General features: G+C 46.6%; 2 protein-coding genes across 2 annotated transcripts in view; one reads left to right on the top strand and one right to left on the bottom strand.

Moving 5' to 3' along the window:
• LRFN2 (leucine rich repeat and fibronectin type III domain containing 2) overlaps nucleotides 1-16407 on the bottom strand; it is an 890926-nt gene that overhangs the window by 362305 nt on the left and 512214 nt on the right. The window lies entirely within an intron of this gene.
• Nucleotides 8260-14819, top strand: LOC309550207 (uncharacterized protein; the record flags this gene model as incomplete). Its single annotated transcript, XM_082250622.1, has 2 exons — nucleotides 8260-8869; nucleotides 14653-14819. The coding sequence occupies 2 exons, from the start codon at nucleotides 8260-8262 to the stop codon at nucleotides 14817-14819; spliced, it is 777 nt and encodes a 258-aa protein (XP_082106748.1).

A 16407-nucleotide genomic window follows, 5' to 3' on the forward strand; every position in this document is an offset into this window, starting at 1 on the left:
ACCAGGGAACATTCATAGGGTCCCATATGTAGTAACTTGGCCACCACTTCCTTATACATTAAACAGTTGACCCAGATGTCTTCTCTAGAACACACGCATCGGGTGTACATGATGCTGATCCATGTAACTCTGTAGGTTGCACTAGATGGCGGGTGCTGCAGGTTGTATTCATCTTCGCCAGACAAAAATAAATCTGAGGTCCCATTCCTTCCATTCATGAATATGAAAAGCCCATCAGCCTTTCTAGATCTTCACCATTCTCGAGGAATGCAGAGGATCTCCCGGCTGTGTGAATTTGCATGTATTATTCCTGACTATAAATCACCGCATTGCGAGTTCCAGCAGAATAACGCATTAACTATGAAAAGGCTATTAAGAAAAGTCCTGGAAAGGTCAATATCATCATTCAGCATTTGAGGCCGGCGATATGTGGAGTATATGTAATTTTATTTGCATTATTTATGTAATATTGAAATGAAAGCAAATATACAGAGCAGAGCTATTTCTTTTCACAAATATCATATCAATTATAAATTATATCGCCCGGCGCTCATCACTTGCCGCACCACAAGGACATTTATCAGGCTGGAAATCTGTCATAGGGCATATTTCATCGTTTAACCTTTTGCCCTCCGGCGTTCCTATATCAATGTCCTGGGCAGAAAGGGGCAGCTGCAGCCATAATCCTGGTATTAAAAAAAAAAAGAGGGCACCCACGATCTAAGTGTAGCTTCATTACTGATTAAGTTAGTTAGTTGGGCTTTGAAGCTCTCTTATAGTGGCCATGAGAGGATTTGAATGAATTGGATGCTTCGATCTGAGTACAGCTTTCTCTTGACTGCCATTCACATCTTCTACCTTTATAACGTGCAAAGCCAGGGTCATCCCAATAAATCAATAGGAGCCTAATAAAATGCATGGCCCATATCTGAGTTATTGCACTGCATTTGGCCAGGCTCTGGTGTCTGCATATGATACAGTCAGTCCTCAGGGACCTGTTAGTATGGTAATTCCAACCACCTGGTGTGCTTTCCAAGGGAGCCAAAAGGACGAATTGCAAATGCTCATTTGATTTAAAGGCAATTAGGAAAGTACATAATGAGAGGGACAATTCATCAGCCCTGCCTAATTAGAGTCAAACAGCACTTTCTCCCAAAATAAGATCTTAAACGTGTTCCAGCAAATGAAGACTTTGTAGACACTTGTGCTCTAGTTTGGTGAAGACCCTTTTCTGTTCCACCATGACTGTCCCCTGTGTACAAAGCCGACTCCATAAAGACATGGTGTGACCAGTTTGGTGTGGAGGAACTCGAGTGTCCCGCACAGAGCTCTGACCTCAACCCTACTGAACACTTTGGGAATGAATTGGAATGTGCTCTGCAAGCCAAGTCTTTATTTATTTTTTTGGCGCCCAATGTGAGGCACAACATTTGAGCCAGGTCTCGTCCAACATCAGTACCTGACCTCACAAATGCATGCAAATTTCCCACAGACACTTTCCAAAATTTTGTGAAAAGCCTTTTCAGAAAAGTGAAGGAATTCAAGAGCCCTGACCTAACCCTACTGAACACCTTTGGGATTAATTAGAATGTTGATTGTGATCCAGGTCCTCTCATCCAATACCAATTCTGTCCTTGTAGATTAATGATTTAAGAACTCTATCAATAATGGTAATGGGGTCATCCTACTTTAAACAGATACACTATGAGGCCCAACGGATGTGGACACTTTTCCAAATGATGGCGTTCAAGTCTCCCAGTGAAGGATCCTGATAATACTCCATCATACAAAGACATTGTAGACAAGTGTGCTCTTCCAACTCTCTGGTAACAGTTTGGTGAAGACCCTTTTCTGTTCCACCATGACTGTCCCCTGTGTACAAAGCCAGCTCCATAAAGACATGGGTGGACCAGTTTGGTTTGGAGGAGCTCAAGTGTCCTGCACACAGCCCTGACCTCAACCTTACTGACCACCCTTGGGATGAATTGAAATGTTGATTGCAAGCCAGGTCTTCTCATCCCACATTAGTCCTGTCCTTGAAGGTTCATGATTAAAGAACTCTATCAATAATGATAATGGGGTCACCCTACTTCAAAAAAAGATACTTTATATGGCTAAAAGAATGTGGAGTCTCCACCAAATGATGGAGTTCAGGTGTCTCCAGTGAAGGGTCCTGTTAATAATACATCAGACAAAGACATTGTAGACAATTGTGCTCTTCCAGCCTTGTGGTAACAGTTTGGTGAGGACCCTTTTCTGTTCCATCATGGCTCTGCCCCTGTGTACAAAGCCAGCTCCATAAAGACATGGTGTGACCAGTTTGGTGTGGAGGAACTCGGGTGTCCTGCACAGAGCCCTGACCTCATCCCTACTGACCACCCTTGGGATAAATTAGAATGTTGATTGCGAGCAGGTCTCCTCATCCAACATCAGTCCTGTCCTTGAAAGTTCATTATTAAAGAACTCTATTAAAAATGATAATGGCGTCACCCTACTTTAAAAAAATATACTTTATATGGCTAAAAGAATGTGGAGTCTCCACCAAATGATGGAGTTCAGATGTCTCCAGTGAAGGGTCCTGTTAATAATACATCAGACAAAGACATTGTGGACAATTGTGCTCTTCCAGCCTTGTGGAAACAGTTTGGTGAGGACCCTTTTCTGTTCCAGCATGACTGTCCCCTGTGTACAAAGCCAGCTCCATAAAGACATTGTGTGACCAGTTTGGTGTGGAGGAACTCGAGTGTCCTGCACAGAGCCCTGACCTCAACCCTACTGAATACCTCTGGGATGAATTGGAATGCTGATGGTAAGCCAGCTCTATAAAGCCATGGCTTGATGCACTTCCATGGCACTCACTTTACAAACTAAAACATAAATGTTCTAGCAGACAAGGTAAAGTTTGCTTGGTATAATAGACATACAGAGCACCTTCCGTTTCTGCCTGCCAGCAATTTTAAAAACAATGGCTCCCCTCTAAAGTGCATTTTTGAAACCCAGTGAGTCTTAAACTTGAGCACCGGCTGTCAATCAACTGTCAGACTAGACGTTCTAAAAATGCATTTAGGTCACAGACACGGTCATTAGTCGGATCAGCGGTGTGAATGTATAGAAAGTGAACCTGTGATTTACCAGCATGCTAATGTGCTCTTAGTGCGAAAACCGCAAACAGTTTTGGACATAAAAATGAATTTAACTCCTCAGCACCTATAATGTGGGGATTTATTCCGAAGCCTAACACAGCCAAGTCTTTGCTATTGGTCTTTGATTGTGGGTGAGAGGTCTTGTCTATACCAACTTTTCTCAACCTTTTGTACCCTAGAGGAGCCTTTTAAATAATTTCATGGTCTCATTGAATCCCTGCTTTGTGTACAGCCACATGCAAAGACACAGAAGCTCAGAGAAACCATATCTGATAAGGCGGAGGTGGCTGAGCATGTGATCTGCAGCCAGGTGTACGGTCTTCCACTGTTAGTTCCAGAGTGGGGGCAAGTGGGCAGAAGCCCATCAGCATACAACTTCTGCATCAACTGTTTCCACAGTACTGTGCCTCAAGTGGGATGCCCCTGCATCTTTAGCCACTCACCTGTGTTTCCAGGTCAGAAACTCCTCCAGCCACTCACCTTTGGAACCAGTCCTAGAATCTCTTCAGCCCATCACCTGGACAACCAGACCCAGCTTTTTTTTTTCCTATTGAGAGAAACTCTGTGCAGGGGTCAAGTGAATGTAGGTGTTTTGTACTCTACAATATGGTTTACTGAAGTAGTGATTCCCCTATGTGGCAATACCCCCATAGGGGCCGCTGTTAATAACCAGTTCTTCCCTAAAATTTCAGAGGCTGCCGATCCCTAAAGGCACCAGCCCATATACACCATGCATCCAATAATACTGTTTATTTAAGATTTATTGCTTGAAGAAACTTTAAACAGTAGAGGGGTCACAGCATGGGATACTCCAAAATGATTAGCACTCCTTCTCCTTAGGTAAAAATGAATGTTGAACAGTCTAAACCCCCCACAGCTGAGGACCATGAAGTAAATTTATGAACAGTCTAAGGGTCTTCTCACATGGCCTTTCTGCTCGGCTGATTTTGTTTTGCTCAGAGCAGACGGATGACAGGTCTGTCCCCGCTTACTTTGCAGAGACAGACCTGTCCTCTATGGGAGAGCAGATGAAAATGGACCGTCTGTCTTTTTTCATCAGATCCTATCCCATCCGATCCTCCAGACAGATGGAAAATAGGGTTTCCATCCGTCTGGATTTCACGGACAGGATCAGATCGAATAGCAGCGGGTGTCAGCAGAGATGTCACCACTGACATCTGCTGCTCCATAGAGGTACACGGAGCATCCGATCAGGTTCACCTGAAAAACTGACAGGTGGACCTGATTGGAAAGCCCATGTGAAAGGGGCCTAAGGCCTCACGGCTGAAGACCGTGAGCCAAGTTTCTTTGGCATCTGGTTACCTTGTGCCTCTGCACAACTACTGGTAACCAATGTGATTTCAAGACCACTGCACAGTCACAGGGATCAATTGAGGGTCTTTATTCACAAGTCCCCAGGACAGCTGCCCCCTTCCAGCGTTCTCCAGACACGGTCCAGTGAGTGGGACAGGCCATATCTAGACGAAATCAATTGTGGTGAGGTCCTGCAATCAGCATCTAGGAACATCTATCCAGGATCTCAGCCCTGACACTGCTAAGGCCTCAAGAACAGCTACATAGTCCATGGGCTGCCTAAGGGCTCTGGAACCCTCCTGGGGAGAGAGAACCCAGCTCTCCAGTGCTTTTGACTATCCCCATTCCAGCCCCCTTCTGAGCACTCCTCTCCAGGAACTGCTTGAAGCATGATAAATATTCAGGTTGGTCAACTGAATCTCCCTCCCTAAGCTCTGGAAGCTTCCTCTAGAAGCAGGAGGAAGTAATCAAACTCCCAGCCTTTGAAACCTTGAACATACCAGGGCAATCACTGCTCCCATGGTTACAGAAGGAACCAAAAACTGAATGTAACTTCACTAGGAGGGTGCTACACCTATATTGGCTGCTTTTATAGAGTTTCACAAAGACTGTGCTGTCCTTCCCCCCTATTGTCCTTACTGTGTAATATAAACATTGTTACCCATGTTTAGGATCTACCAATCAGGAGCCAACGGTTGCAGTGTTCAGCGCTCGGGGCTGGACACTGCACCTGAATGTGTCTTGGGCATGGGTCTCCAAACTTTCTAAACAAAGAGCCAGTTTACTGTGCTTCAGACTTTTGGGGACCTGGACTGTGACCAGTGGGAGTAGAAAATGTCCCATCTTTGGTATTAAGGGAATTTTTAGTGCCTCATTATTTGTATCAGTGGAAGGAATAGTGCCCCATCATTGGTGTCAGTGGGAGGAATAGTGCTCCATCATTGGTGTCAGTGGGAGGAATAGTGCCCTATCATTGGTGTCAGTGGGAGGAATAGTGCCTCATCATTGGTATCAGTGGGATGAATAGTGCCCCATCATTGCTGTCAGTGGGAGGAGTAGTGTCCCATCATTCAGCTTCGGGTGTGGCTGCTGCAAGGTTCTCTGGCTGTGTGTCTGGAGCTGCTCCAGGTGATCTGTTTGAGAGGGGAGTGAGGTGAAATCCCTCCCAGCCCTGCTGGCTCCTTCCTGGGGAGGCCATGCAGGCCAGCGGGGCCTCTCCTGCTGGAGGCTCTCAGCCATCCCCTGGTCGGATGGATGGCACCCCTGCTCCTGGACAAGCCGTGGTTGGTGATCTCTCTGCACCTGGTGAGGATGAAGATGCTGGATCCATTCGGGAGCGAGTGGTGGCCGGGATCAAAGTCCTCAATAAGGAAAGAGACAAGCTCTACAAGCTTAGAGCGGATTTAAAGCGCCTGAGAAAGCAGCGTGAAGGCTTGTTCAGCAAGAACCGTGGATCCATGGATTCAGAGGTCCAATTAGCGAAAGTCCGTGTGGATCATCAAGAAACTATCGTGGCCATGATGGAAGGCAGGGATGGTCCCTTCAGGGAGAAGTTTTGCAATGAACGGAGGTTTGCAAAGATGGAGGTGGAGGAGGAGACCCCCGGTTCTGACCCCCTTCCCCCTCAAGGTGAGGTAAGCAGCCCATTGCCATCTCAGGGCTCAGGAGGCATGTTGAAAGTTATACAGGTAATGGAGTCTCCAATGCAGGAAGATCAGCTGGTGTTTGGTGATGTGGAGGACTTACCTGAGAGTGTGCCTGATAAAGTAAAGTATATAAAGCCCCAGCTTACAGATAAAACAGTTTTTGTGCCTTTTAGCACCTTGCCTAGTGATGGGTTTCCTAATGACACTCAGGGTGATTCCCCTATGCTCAGCAATGTTGTGCCTGCTGCTGATGTCTCTAAACAGGAAAAGTTGTGTTTAAAAAATGACATTTCTGCTGAAGAACCACAAAACCCAGAAGAGCCGATTATCCCCCCTTCTGCTGAGCTTAAAACTATTTCAGTCACTGTTGAACAGGACTCTACAGCGCAGCAGCAGGAAGCATCTGGTACTGCATCAGAAACAGTTATCCCTAATAACATTGTAGGCATGGTGGATCCCACCATTATATGTGGAACTGATAATGCTGCTTGTTTAGGCCAAGCTGGTAAAAATAATAATAGTAGTGTACCTGATAATGTGACATCAGTGTGGGGTCTTGGCCCTAAAAAACCTACATTTGCACAGGTGGTAAGCTGTGCTCCTGGCAATATCACCAAGCCAAGGTTACAATCCAGGAGGAGCTCTGCTTCTAATCAGGGTTTTCCCTCGCAGGCTGCCACTATGAGCACCATTGGATCTGGTATTGGATCTATGGCTTCTGCTGGGGGTCCAAGGCGGAACGTAGTCCTCCTTAAATGGGAAGGTGGTGCAGTCCCTCTAGCAAGGCGTATGGTGGTGGACCTGATCTTAGATATGGGTTTTGGGGCTAATGACCTATATGCCCTGATACATGTGGCTGGAAGCCGGGAATACACAGTTAGTTTCACCAGACCAGAGGGTCTTGACTTGTTCTGGGAACGATATATGGCTCGGTGCAGGTCAAGACCCGAATGGGAAGGTCTGGTGCCAGTGGCAGTTTCCCAAAGGTCAACAGTAAAGAAAATTACTATTGTCCTTACAAATGAGAGTGTTCCTGCTCGGGACTTAGAGGTCTGGTTGAGAAATTATGGGGATGTTTTGACCAGGCCGGATAAAATTCATGATGAGCGTGGCATCTGGACCGGGGGTTGGTCGGTAACGGTCAGGTTGGCTAGGGATGGGAATGTTGTCCGTCACCTGCCCTCCTCTGCCTTTATAGGGAGGGATAGGATGACTATTTTTTATCCCGGTCAGCCAAAACTGTGTCACCGCTGTGGAGAAAAGGGCCATTTTAGCTCCTCTTGTTCAGCACTGATCTGTTCAGTGTGTCGGGGACAGGGTCATGTGGCCAGGGACTGCACCCAGCCCATAAGGTGCAACCTGTGCCTGCGCCTTGGCCACCCCTACACCCGATGTCCTGAAGCCTGGCATAATATGGATAGAGAGGTGATAGATGACCTCTTAAGGCTGGACAGGATGGAGGATGAGGCCCCTGGTGTACCATCCTCCTCTGCGGTGACTGACTCCCCTGGTCTTGTTCAGGATCCCTCCCCAGTCCCTGTGCCCACCCCTCCTGTATCTGTAAGTATTCCTTCTGTGTCTGTCCCTGTGTCCCCCCAGCCTACTGTACCCGCTCCTCTTGTGTCAGAATCTGCCAAGTCTGTGCCCCCTGAGTCAGTTATTCCCGATCAGTCTTCCCTTCCTAAGTGTGACCTTAAAGAAGCCCCCCACCCACCAGTGGTAGAGGGTACCAAAAAGGGTGTTGCTGCGGCTTCCTCTGTAAAGAAGTCTTCTGTGAAGACTTCAAAGAAGAAGAAGAAGACAAGAGATGAAAGCATCTCTGAATCTGACCTGCGGTACCTGGAGGAGAGAAGGAAGGTTGTAAGGCGGAAGAGACAGACGGGGAGGATGGAACAGGGACAGGATGCCCCAGTGACTGTCTCCAACCGGTATAGGACTTCTGCTTGGGATATCTCCTCATCTGGGGATTCTTCTGAGCAGAATTCAGAAATTGAAATGGAGTTGGAGGAGGCTTCAAGAAAGAGGGAGGCTTCTGGTGATGAGCAGCAGAGGGGAGCTAAGAAGCAATCCACCCAATAACCCAAATGGCGGTTCCCCCTCCGTTAAAAGTGGTGACAATAAATGTTGCCAGTATTAAGTCGGTAAGAGCTCGTTCTATGGCCTTCTTTTTGTTCAGCCAATTAGATGCTGAAATTTTATTTTTGCAGGAGACTAGGCTCACCTCCTTGGCAGATATTCATAAAGCCAAGAGAGAGTGGAGGTATGGTCCATCTTACTGGTCTCTTGCGGCCGAGCCTTACGGCGGGGTGGCGGTGTTGTTTAAAACCGGCATGGTAACTGTCCGGCGGGTTATTGAGGTGGAGATTGGGAGATGTATGGTCTTAGATGTTCTTGTGGGAGGGCAGGACCTGCGCCTAATTAATATTTATGGGCCGCACACAAAGTGGGACAGGAAATGCCTTTTTACAAGGATCAAGCCATTTCTTTTTACATCCCGGCAAGTGGTTTTTGGAGGGGACTTTAATACTGTGACTAGGCCCAAGGACAGGAAGGACTTCAATGACAGGCTGGGATATGATAGCGTTTTTTTAAATAGTATGGTTAGGGATGCTGGTCTTGTGGATGTGCACATTAAGCACCTTCCGGATGACACAGGGTTCACCTTTCATCGAGGTAATAGTCAGAGTAGGATAGATAGGTTTTTTTTGAAGGAGGCCTCTGCTTTCTCACCCCCAGTGGTGCAGGCAGTGGAGTTCTCTGATCACTGTATGCTATCTGTGGTCTTGAATGCTTCAGATTTCCCTCAGAGGGGCAAGGGCATCTGGCGATTAAATTCAACACTCCTTGAGGAAGAACATGTTAGACAATCCTTTGAGGAATTCTTTCAGGCACAGGTGACCATCCTGGACTTTTGTAGCAGCAAGGCTGAGTGGTGGGAGCTGACCAAAAAGAGGATTGCTGGATTCTTCAGGGGCCTAGCCAATAAAAAACAGTTTAATAGATACATGACCTACCAACGTTTGCGGAGGAAGCTGGATATTCTTGTCTCGAGAGGAGGAGATCCTGGGGCAATCTCTGAAGTGAAAATCCTCCTCAGGAAGTGTCAATATGACCGGCATACCTCTTTGGTTCTGGAGCGGGACTATGGGAAATACCACTCGCCTGACCCTTACCAGAACTGCAAACAAGGTGTAGCTGTTAAGATGGTCATTGGCCTTAAGGATAGTACAGGTTCCTTGACAAAGTCCAGGTCAGGGATCCTGGAGGTCGTAAGGTCTTTTTATGCTGAACTTCTTGGGAGGAAAGAGCTTGACCGAGACAAGATGGAAAGCTTTTTGGACTCTACTCCAGGTCTAAATGGTGGAGATGTCCCTTTGATGAATTTGACAGAAGAGATCACAGTTGAAGAGGTGATGAGGGCAATTTAACAGCTTGCCATCAAAAAGTCACCTGGACCGGATGGTCTGACGGCTGAGTTTTACAAAGCCTTTAAGTCTATTCTGGCCCCACATTTGGTAGAGGTTTTTAACAGTTGTTTTGCTGAGGGGGTGCTTCCCCCTTCCATGAGACTCTCAGCTGTGATTCTTCTTTCAAAAGGTAAAGATCCTTCGATGATTGAGAATTGGCGCCCCATCAGCCTTCTCAATGTCGATAGAAAGGTGCTGGCGAAGATACTTTTCTGGCGCCTATCGGCAGTAGCAGAGTCTTTGCTTTCTCGCCATCAGCACTGTTCGATCCAGGGTAGGAGCACCTTCACAGCGGTTTTAGCTGTCCGGGAGGCCTTGGAGCAGTGCAGGGCTGCAGGCTGGGGAAAGTATCTACTGGCATTGGATCAGGCAAAGGCTTTCGATCGTGTCAATCATGAGTACCTGTGGTTGCTCTTTAGTAAGTACGGTCTGCCGGGTGGTTTTGTCGATTGGTTAAAAGTCTTGTATAAGGGGGCAGAAAGCTTCCCTCTTGTTAATGGTTGGGTTGGACAGTCCTTTGAGGTTGGCTCTGGGGTGCGCCAGGGTTGTCCCCTGAGTCCCCTGCTTTATGTGTTTGCAATCGACCCCTTCATCAGGAGGCTAGAGAGCAGCATGTTGTGTGGGGTACCAGTGGGAATCCCGGGTGAGCCGCCTTTGAGGGTTGTTGCCTATGCAGATGATGTGTCAGTGATTGTCACTGGGACAGATGAAGCGGAGGAGGTGGTTTCTCTGACATCACGGTACTCTGAAGCATCAGGCTCCAAAATCAATCAGGAAAAGAGTGAAGTTTTTTGGATGGGAAAGGAAGGTGAGGGTTTTGATCTCCCGGACACCTTTCCAGTGCCCCAGGAAAAAATTAAGATATTAGGCATTGAATTTGGACCTGGCGATTATGGCCTCAAAAACTGGGAAGGCAGGCTGGAAGTTGCCAATACTAAGGTGGTCAGCTGGAAGAGATGGAAGTTATCTCTGAGGGAAAGGGTTGATCTGATTAAGACTTACCTGATACCGATCTTCTTGTATGTCAGCCCTGTCTGCATCTTGCCAGTGTCTCTCTATGCTAGGATCTATAGTGTGTTCTTCCAGATGCTGTGGGGGAACAGACTGAACCCCATCAAGAGGAATGTCACCTATCTATCCAGGAGGGAGGGTGGCTTAGGTATGGTCAACCCCGTTTTTTTCTTTTCACTGCTATTTCTCAAGTTTAACATTGGTAGTATGCTTGCAGTGGAACCTCCTGGATGGGCAGGCATGTTTAGATCTTGGTTTAGGCCTTTTCTGCGACTTTGGGAAGAAGGTGGCCAAGTGAAGAATCTCAGGGGTCATCGTGGTCAGCTCCCAGCCTATGTCGCTCCGTGTCTGAAGTTGCTGCGGCAGTGGCGACTGTCGGCTGAAGATCTCAGATCCGCTCCGAGGAAAGTCCTTATGAGCCGAGTCTTGAGCGAAGTCTTTCATGACCCACTGGCCTTAAGGGATTGCCCAGGCCCAATTTTGAGGGAAGGGTTAAGACTGATTAATTTGGCTAGAGTCCCCCTTAAATTCAGGGATCCGGCCTGGTTGTGCTTCCACGGGAGGCTCTATGTTCGGGGCAATTTGAAATTCCGCAGTGGGATGGATCGTGGTTGTCCTCGGGAGGAATGTACAGGTGAGGAGGAGACTATGGACCATTTTCTGCTTCGTTGCCCTTTTAACATAGAAGTGTACAAACAGGTTGGGCGGGCCCTCGGTGTTCCTTTCCTCTCCAGGCTGGGTTATGCTGAGTGGGTGTACGGAGCATTCAATACTGGTGGGGGTTTTTGTTTGGATACACTTTTTTTAGTTAGTTTAGTAGTCCGTTATTACACATGGAATGCACGGTGTCAGGTCACCCTTCGGCGTAAAATCCTTCCTGTTCAGGTGGTGGTGTGTGACATTCTGCATGAGGTGGGGAAGATTCGGGCGCTTGAGAGAGACAAGTGGGGTCAGAGGGCTTGGCTGAAGGCGTGGAGGGGTTTCAAGCCTCCCTGACTGCCAGGAGTCTCTTTCCCGGGTGTGGCTTTCTGTCTCTTATCACCCTAGATTTTTTCTTAATGCTTAGTTTTTGATAAATGGCTGCATACATAGGTGATGGGTTGTGCCTCTTAGGCCCTCTCTGCTGCTTTATGTAAATAGTTTTCTAAGAATGTTGGAAGTGGATTATGTATATATTGTATATATTCTGCACATGGATGTGTATTCCTTTGTTTTCTGTTGGAATGTTGTACTATAGTTCTGTTTTTTACTTTTGTATAAAATTTGTTGCTTGATTCTTTTCAATAAAAGATCAATAGTGCCCCATCATTAGTGTCAGTGGGAGGAATAGTGCCCCATCATTGGTGTCAGTGGGAGTAATAGTGTACCATCATTGGTATCAGTGGGAGGAATAGTGCCCCATCATTGGTGTCAGTGGGAGGAATAGTGCCCCATCATTGGTATCAGTGGGAGGAATAGTGCCCCATCATTGGTGTCAGTGGGAGGAATAGTGCCCCAAGGACCTGGACAAAGATAAGTAAAGGGCCACATTTGGCTCCCAGGTCGCAGTTTGGAAACCACTGGTTTGGGCAAGAGCGGGCAAATTCTGGCTCTCCAGCTGCAGCAGAACTACAAATCCCATCATACCTCTGTCTCTGGGAGCAATGCTTGTGACTGTAAGTCTTGCAATGCCTCATGGGACATGTAGTTCCACAACAGCTAGAGGTCCGCAGATGGCCACCCCTGGTCTCGGGTCTCCCTGCCAATTATTTTCATGGCGGGGTCTCCCTGCCCCTGAGCATTTCTTTATAGTAAATCCCATCCTAGGGGTCTCATTTTCACCCGTCTAAAAATAACAGAATTTATCTTACAAAGCTTAGCTTAGAAGTCCCTAAAGTGGTCCTCCGGACATTTTTCTAAATAATTTATGATTTCAGATGGAGTGAAGAAAAGTTGCGATGTTTGTCGGTTTTATTGCCGCGGTCTTCACTACACGAAGAATCTCCCTGCTGGAGACACAAACCGCAAACACATTCCCAGTTCTTTTAGAACAAATGGTTCAAATTTCCTGTGTAAAGCTGAACTCTTCACACACAGATAAGGCACAGACTGTATATGGAGGCTTTTCTATCCGCCAAAAGAGTGGTATTTCTGTCCATCCAGTCCTGAAATTTACACAGCTCAGCGAGGGAGCACAGCCCTGTCTGAAGGGCAGAAGACCCGATTCTCTGTTGCAGTTTAGTTACACATTTTGGCCTATTAATTAAAAAAAACAAAAAAAAAACAGCAGAGTTCATCCTGTGAAACTGCACATACATTTGTTCTGTGCACATGGTGGGGGGTGGGAGGGATTGAATGGTATTAAGCCATTTTGTCTCCAGGTCGAATCTTATCCATTTATGCAGAATAAAGTGAATCAGGAAAATACCGCATTATGGCCACTAGATGTAGGTAATGATCATAGGAAATTAATACTAATTTCTGGAGTGTGCTCAGTGTGAGTAGAAAATGTCCCAGCATCAGTGGGATAAAACAACGCCCCATCATTGGTTTTACCAGACGGAATAGTGCCCCGTGGTTGGCATCAATGGGAAGAATAGTGCCCCATCATTGTTCCTAGCAGGAGGAATAGTGCCCCATCAATGGTGTCAGTGGGAGGAATAGTGCCCTATCGATGGTGTCAGTAGGAGGAATAGTCCCTATTGTAGGTGTCAGGGTGACGAATAGCACCCCGTGATTGGTATCAATGGGAGGAATAGTGCCCAATCATTGGCCTTAGCAGGAGGAATAGTGCCCCATTAATGGTGTCAGTGGGAGGAATAATGACCACTGTAGGTGTCAGGGGGAAGAATAGAGCCCCATCAATGTCAGTGGGAGGAATAGTGCCCCATTAGTGGTATCAGTGGGAGGAATAGTGTGCCATCATTGGCCTTGGTAGGAGGAATAGTGCCCCATCATTGGTGTAAGTGGGAGGAATAGTGCCCCATCATTGGTGTCAGTGGAAGGAATAGTGCCGCATCATTGGTGTCAGTAAGAGGAATAGTGCCCCATTGTTGGTATCAGTTGAGTGCCCCATCATTGGTGTCAGTGGGAGGAATAGTGCCCCATTAGTGGTATCAGTGGGAGGAATAGTGTGCCATCATTGGCCTTGGTAGGAGGAATAGTGCCCCATCATTGGTGTCAGTGGGAAGAATAGTGCCCCATAATTGGTGTCAGTGGGAAGAATAGTGCCCCATAATTGGTGTCAGTGGAAGGAATAATGCCCCATCATTGGTGTCAGTAAGAGGAATAGTGCCCCATTGTTGGTATCAGTTGAGTGCCCCATCGTTGGTGTCAGTGGGAGGAATATGCACTATCATTGGCCTTAGCAGGAGGAATAGTGCTCCATTAATGGGGTCAGTGGAAAGAATAATGACCATTGTAGGTGTCAAGGGGAAGAATAGTGCCCCATCAATCTCAGTGGTAGGAATAGTGCCCCATTAGTGGTATCAGTGGGAGGAATAGTGTGCCATCATTGGCCTTGGTACGAGGAATAGTGCCCCATCATTGGTGTCAGTGGGAGGAATAGTGCCCCATCATTGGTGTCAGTGGTAGGAATAGTGCCCCATCATTGGTGTCAGTGGGAGGAATAGTGCCGCATCATTGGTGTCAATTGCAGGAGTAGTGTTCCAAGGGCCGGACATTGACAAGCAAAGGGCCACATCTGGCCCCCATATATAATGTTTGGGGGTTTTATGTAATCTTCAGGCCTAAAATAATTTTTTAAACACGCGTGCAAAAAAATGTAAAAACAGTATTTTTCAGCAAAAGGGTTAGACCTTTTGCAACTGTATTCTTCTTTCTAAGAAAATAAGACTTTTTGTTTTAAATATAGTTCTGAAGAAAAAGCATTAACAAAAAGTTCATGCAAAAAAAAAAAGAAATCAGAGGAAGCCAGCGTTGTAAAATCTCCTCGCTCCGTGGACACAGCTCTGTTATGTTTTTTTTTTCTTTCCCTTTTAAAGAATATTTTATTGTCGGTAAGCGAAGTTGTATGAAAGGAGGGCGCTTTGTGCAGCTGTCTCATATTGAACACTTCCCTGATTATTCCAGCGCAGAGGGCCGTTCCCAATAGCAATCCACCAGAGACGTATAAAAATAGCCGGAGAGGCGAAGGAGAGAAGAAGGGGGCTCTGCCTTGCTCTATGGATTCTGTCAAAACCGTATCGTACAGAATTCCGCCGCATTCTGCTGGCAGCGGAGCGTACCGTGAAGGATAAATAGTGTACTTTCTGTGCTCGCTGCTAAAGCTCGCGCTGTCACAATGGCGCTGTCATGTCACTGAAAATTCTCTTACATTGAAGTACAATGTGTCGAGGACATTGGGAGTTTATTTTACCTTTTTTTTTTTTTTTTCCAGGAAAACGTCTTTCTTCCATGTTGAATACAGAAGTGAATTCAATAGAAGAACTCAATAAGGGGAAGGCGGCGAGAATATTCCAAACCCACTGGACGGTAAAATACACTATATTGTCAAAAGTATTGGGACGCCTGCCTTTACACGCACAGGAACTTTAATGGCATCCCAGTCTTAGTCCATACTCCGTAGGGTTTACTATTGAGTTGGCCCACCCTTTGCAGGGTCATAATAGTCCTTTTTAACTGGTGGAAATCAAGAAGCATTGATTTGAGGTGTGCAGTCATCTGTTCTTATCATTATCAAATTGGTCTGCATGGCTGTCGTCCCAGAAGGAAGCCTCTTCTAAAGATGATGCACAAGAAAGCCCACAAACAGTTTTGCTGAAGACAAGCAGACTAAGGACAGGGGGGGTTTGATCTCATGAAGGTTCAGTCGTTTTGCCACCGTCCCTATATATATGGTATGGGGGGTGTTTGGTTCCTTAGGCCAAAGGGGTGGGACTTTGCAGGCAAGTAATGATGTACATCAATATATGTAAAAAAACAACGGATTTATTTACATGAAGTATACATAAATACATATATAATAGCAGACTAAGGACATGGATTACTGGAACCATCTCCTGTGGTCTGATGAGACCAAGATAAACTTAATTGGTTCAGATGGTGTCAGGCGTGTGTGGCGGCAACCAGGTGAGGAGTACAAAGACAAGTGTGTCTTCCTACAGTCAAGCATGGTGGTGGGAGTGTCATGGTCTGGGGCTGCATGAGTGCTGCCGGCACTGGGGAGCTACAGTTCATTGAGGGAACCATGAATGCCAACATGTACTGTGACATACTGAAGCAGAGGATGATCCCCTCCCTTCAGAGACTGGGCTTCAGGGCAGTATTCCAACCTAACAACCCCAAACACCTCCAAGATGACCACTGCCTTGCTAAAGAAGCTGAGGGTAAAGGTGATGGACTGGCCAAGCATGTCTCCAGACCTAAACCCTATTGAGCATCTGTGGGGCATCCTCAAACGGAAGGTGGAGGAGCGCAAGGTCTCTAACATCCACCAGCTCTGTGATGTCATCATGGAGGAGGGGAAGAGGACTCCAGTGGCAACCTGTGAAGCTCTGGTGAACTCCATGCCCAAGAGGGTTAAGGCAGTGCCGGGAAATTTTGGTGGCCACACAAAATATTGACACTTTTGGCCCAATTTGGACATTTTAACTTAGGGGTGTCCTCACTTTTGTTGCCAGCGGTTTAGACATTAATGGCTGTGTGTTGAGTTATTTTGAGGGGACAGAAAATATACACTGTTATACAAGCTGTACACTCACTACTTTACATTGTAGCAAAGTGTCATTTCTTCAGTGTTGTCACATGAAAAGATATTATAAAATATTTACAAAAATGTGAGGGGTGTGCTTACTTTTGTGAGATACTGTATGTAGATGCATACAA

This window comes from Pelophylax lessonae, assembly GCF_965119305.1.
Source record: "Pelophylax lessonae genome assembly, chromosome: 3".
Taxonomy (NCBI): domain Eukaryota; kingdom Metazoa; phylum Chordata; class Amphibia; order Anura; family Ranidae; genus Pelophylax; species Pelophylax lessonae.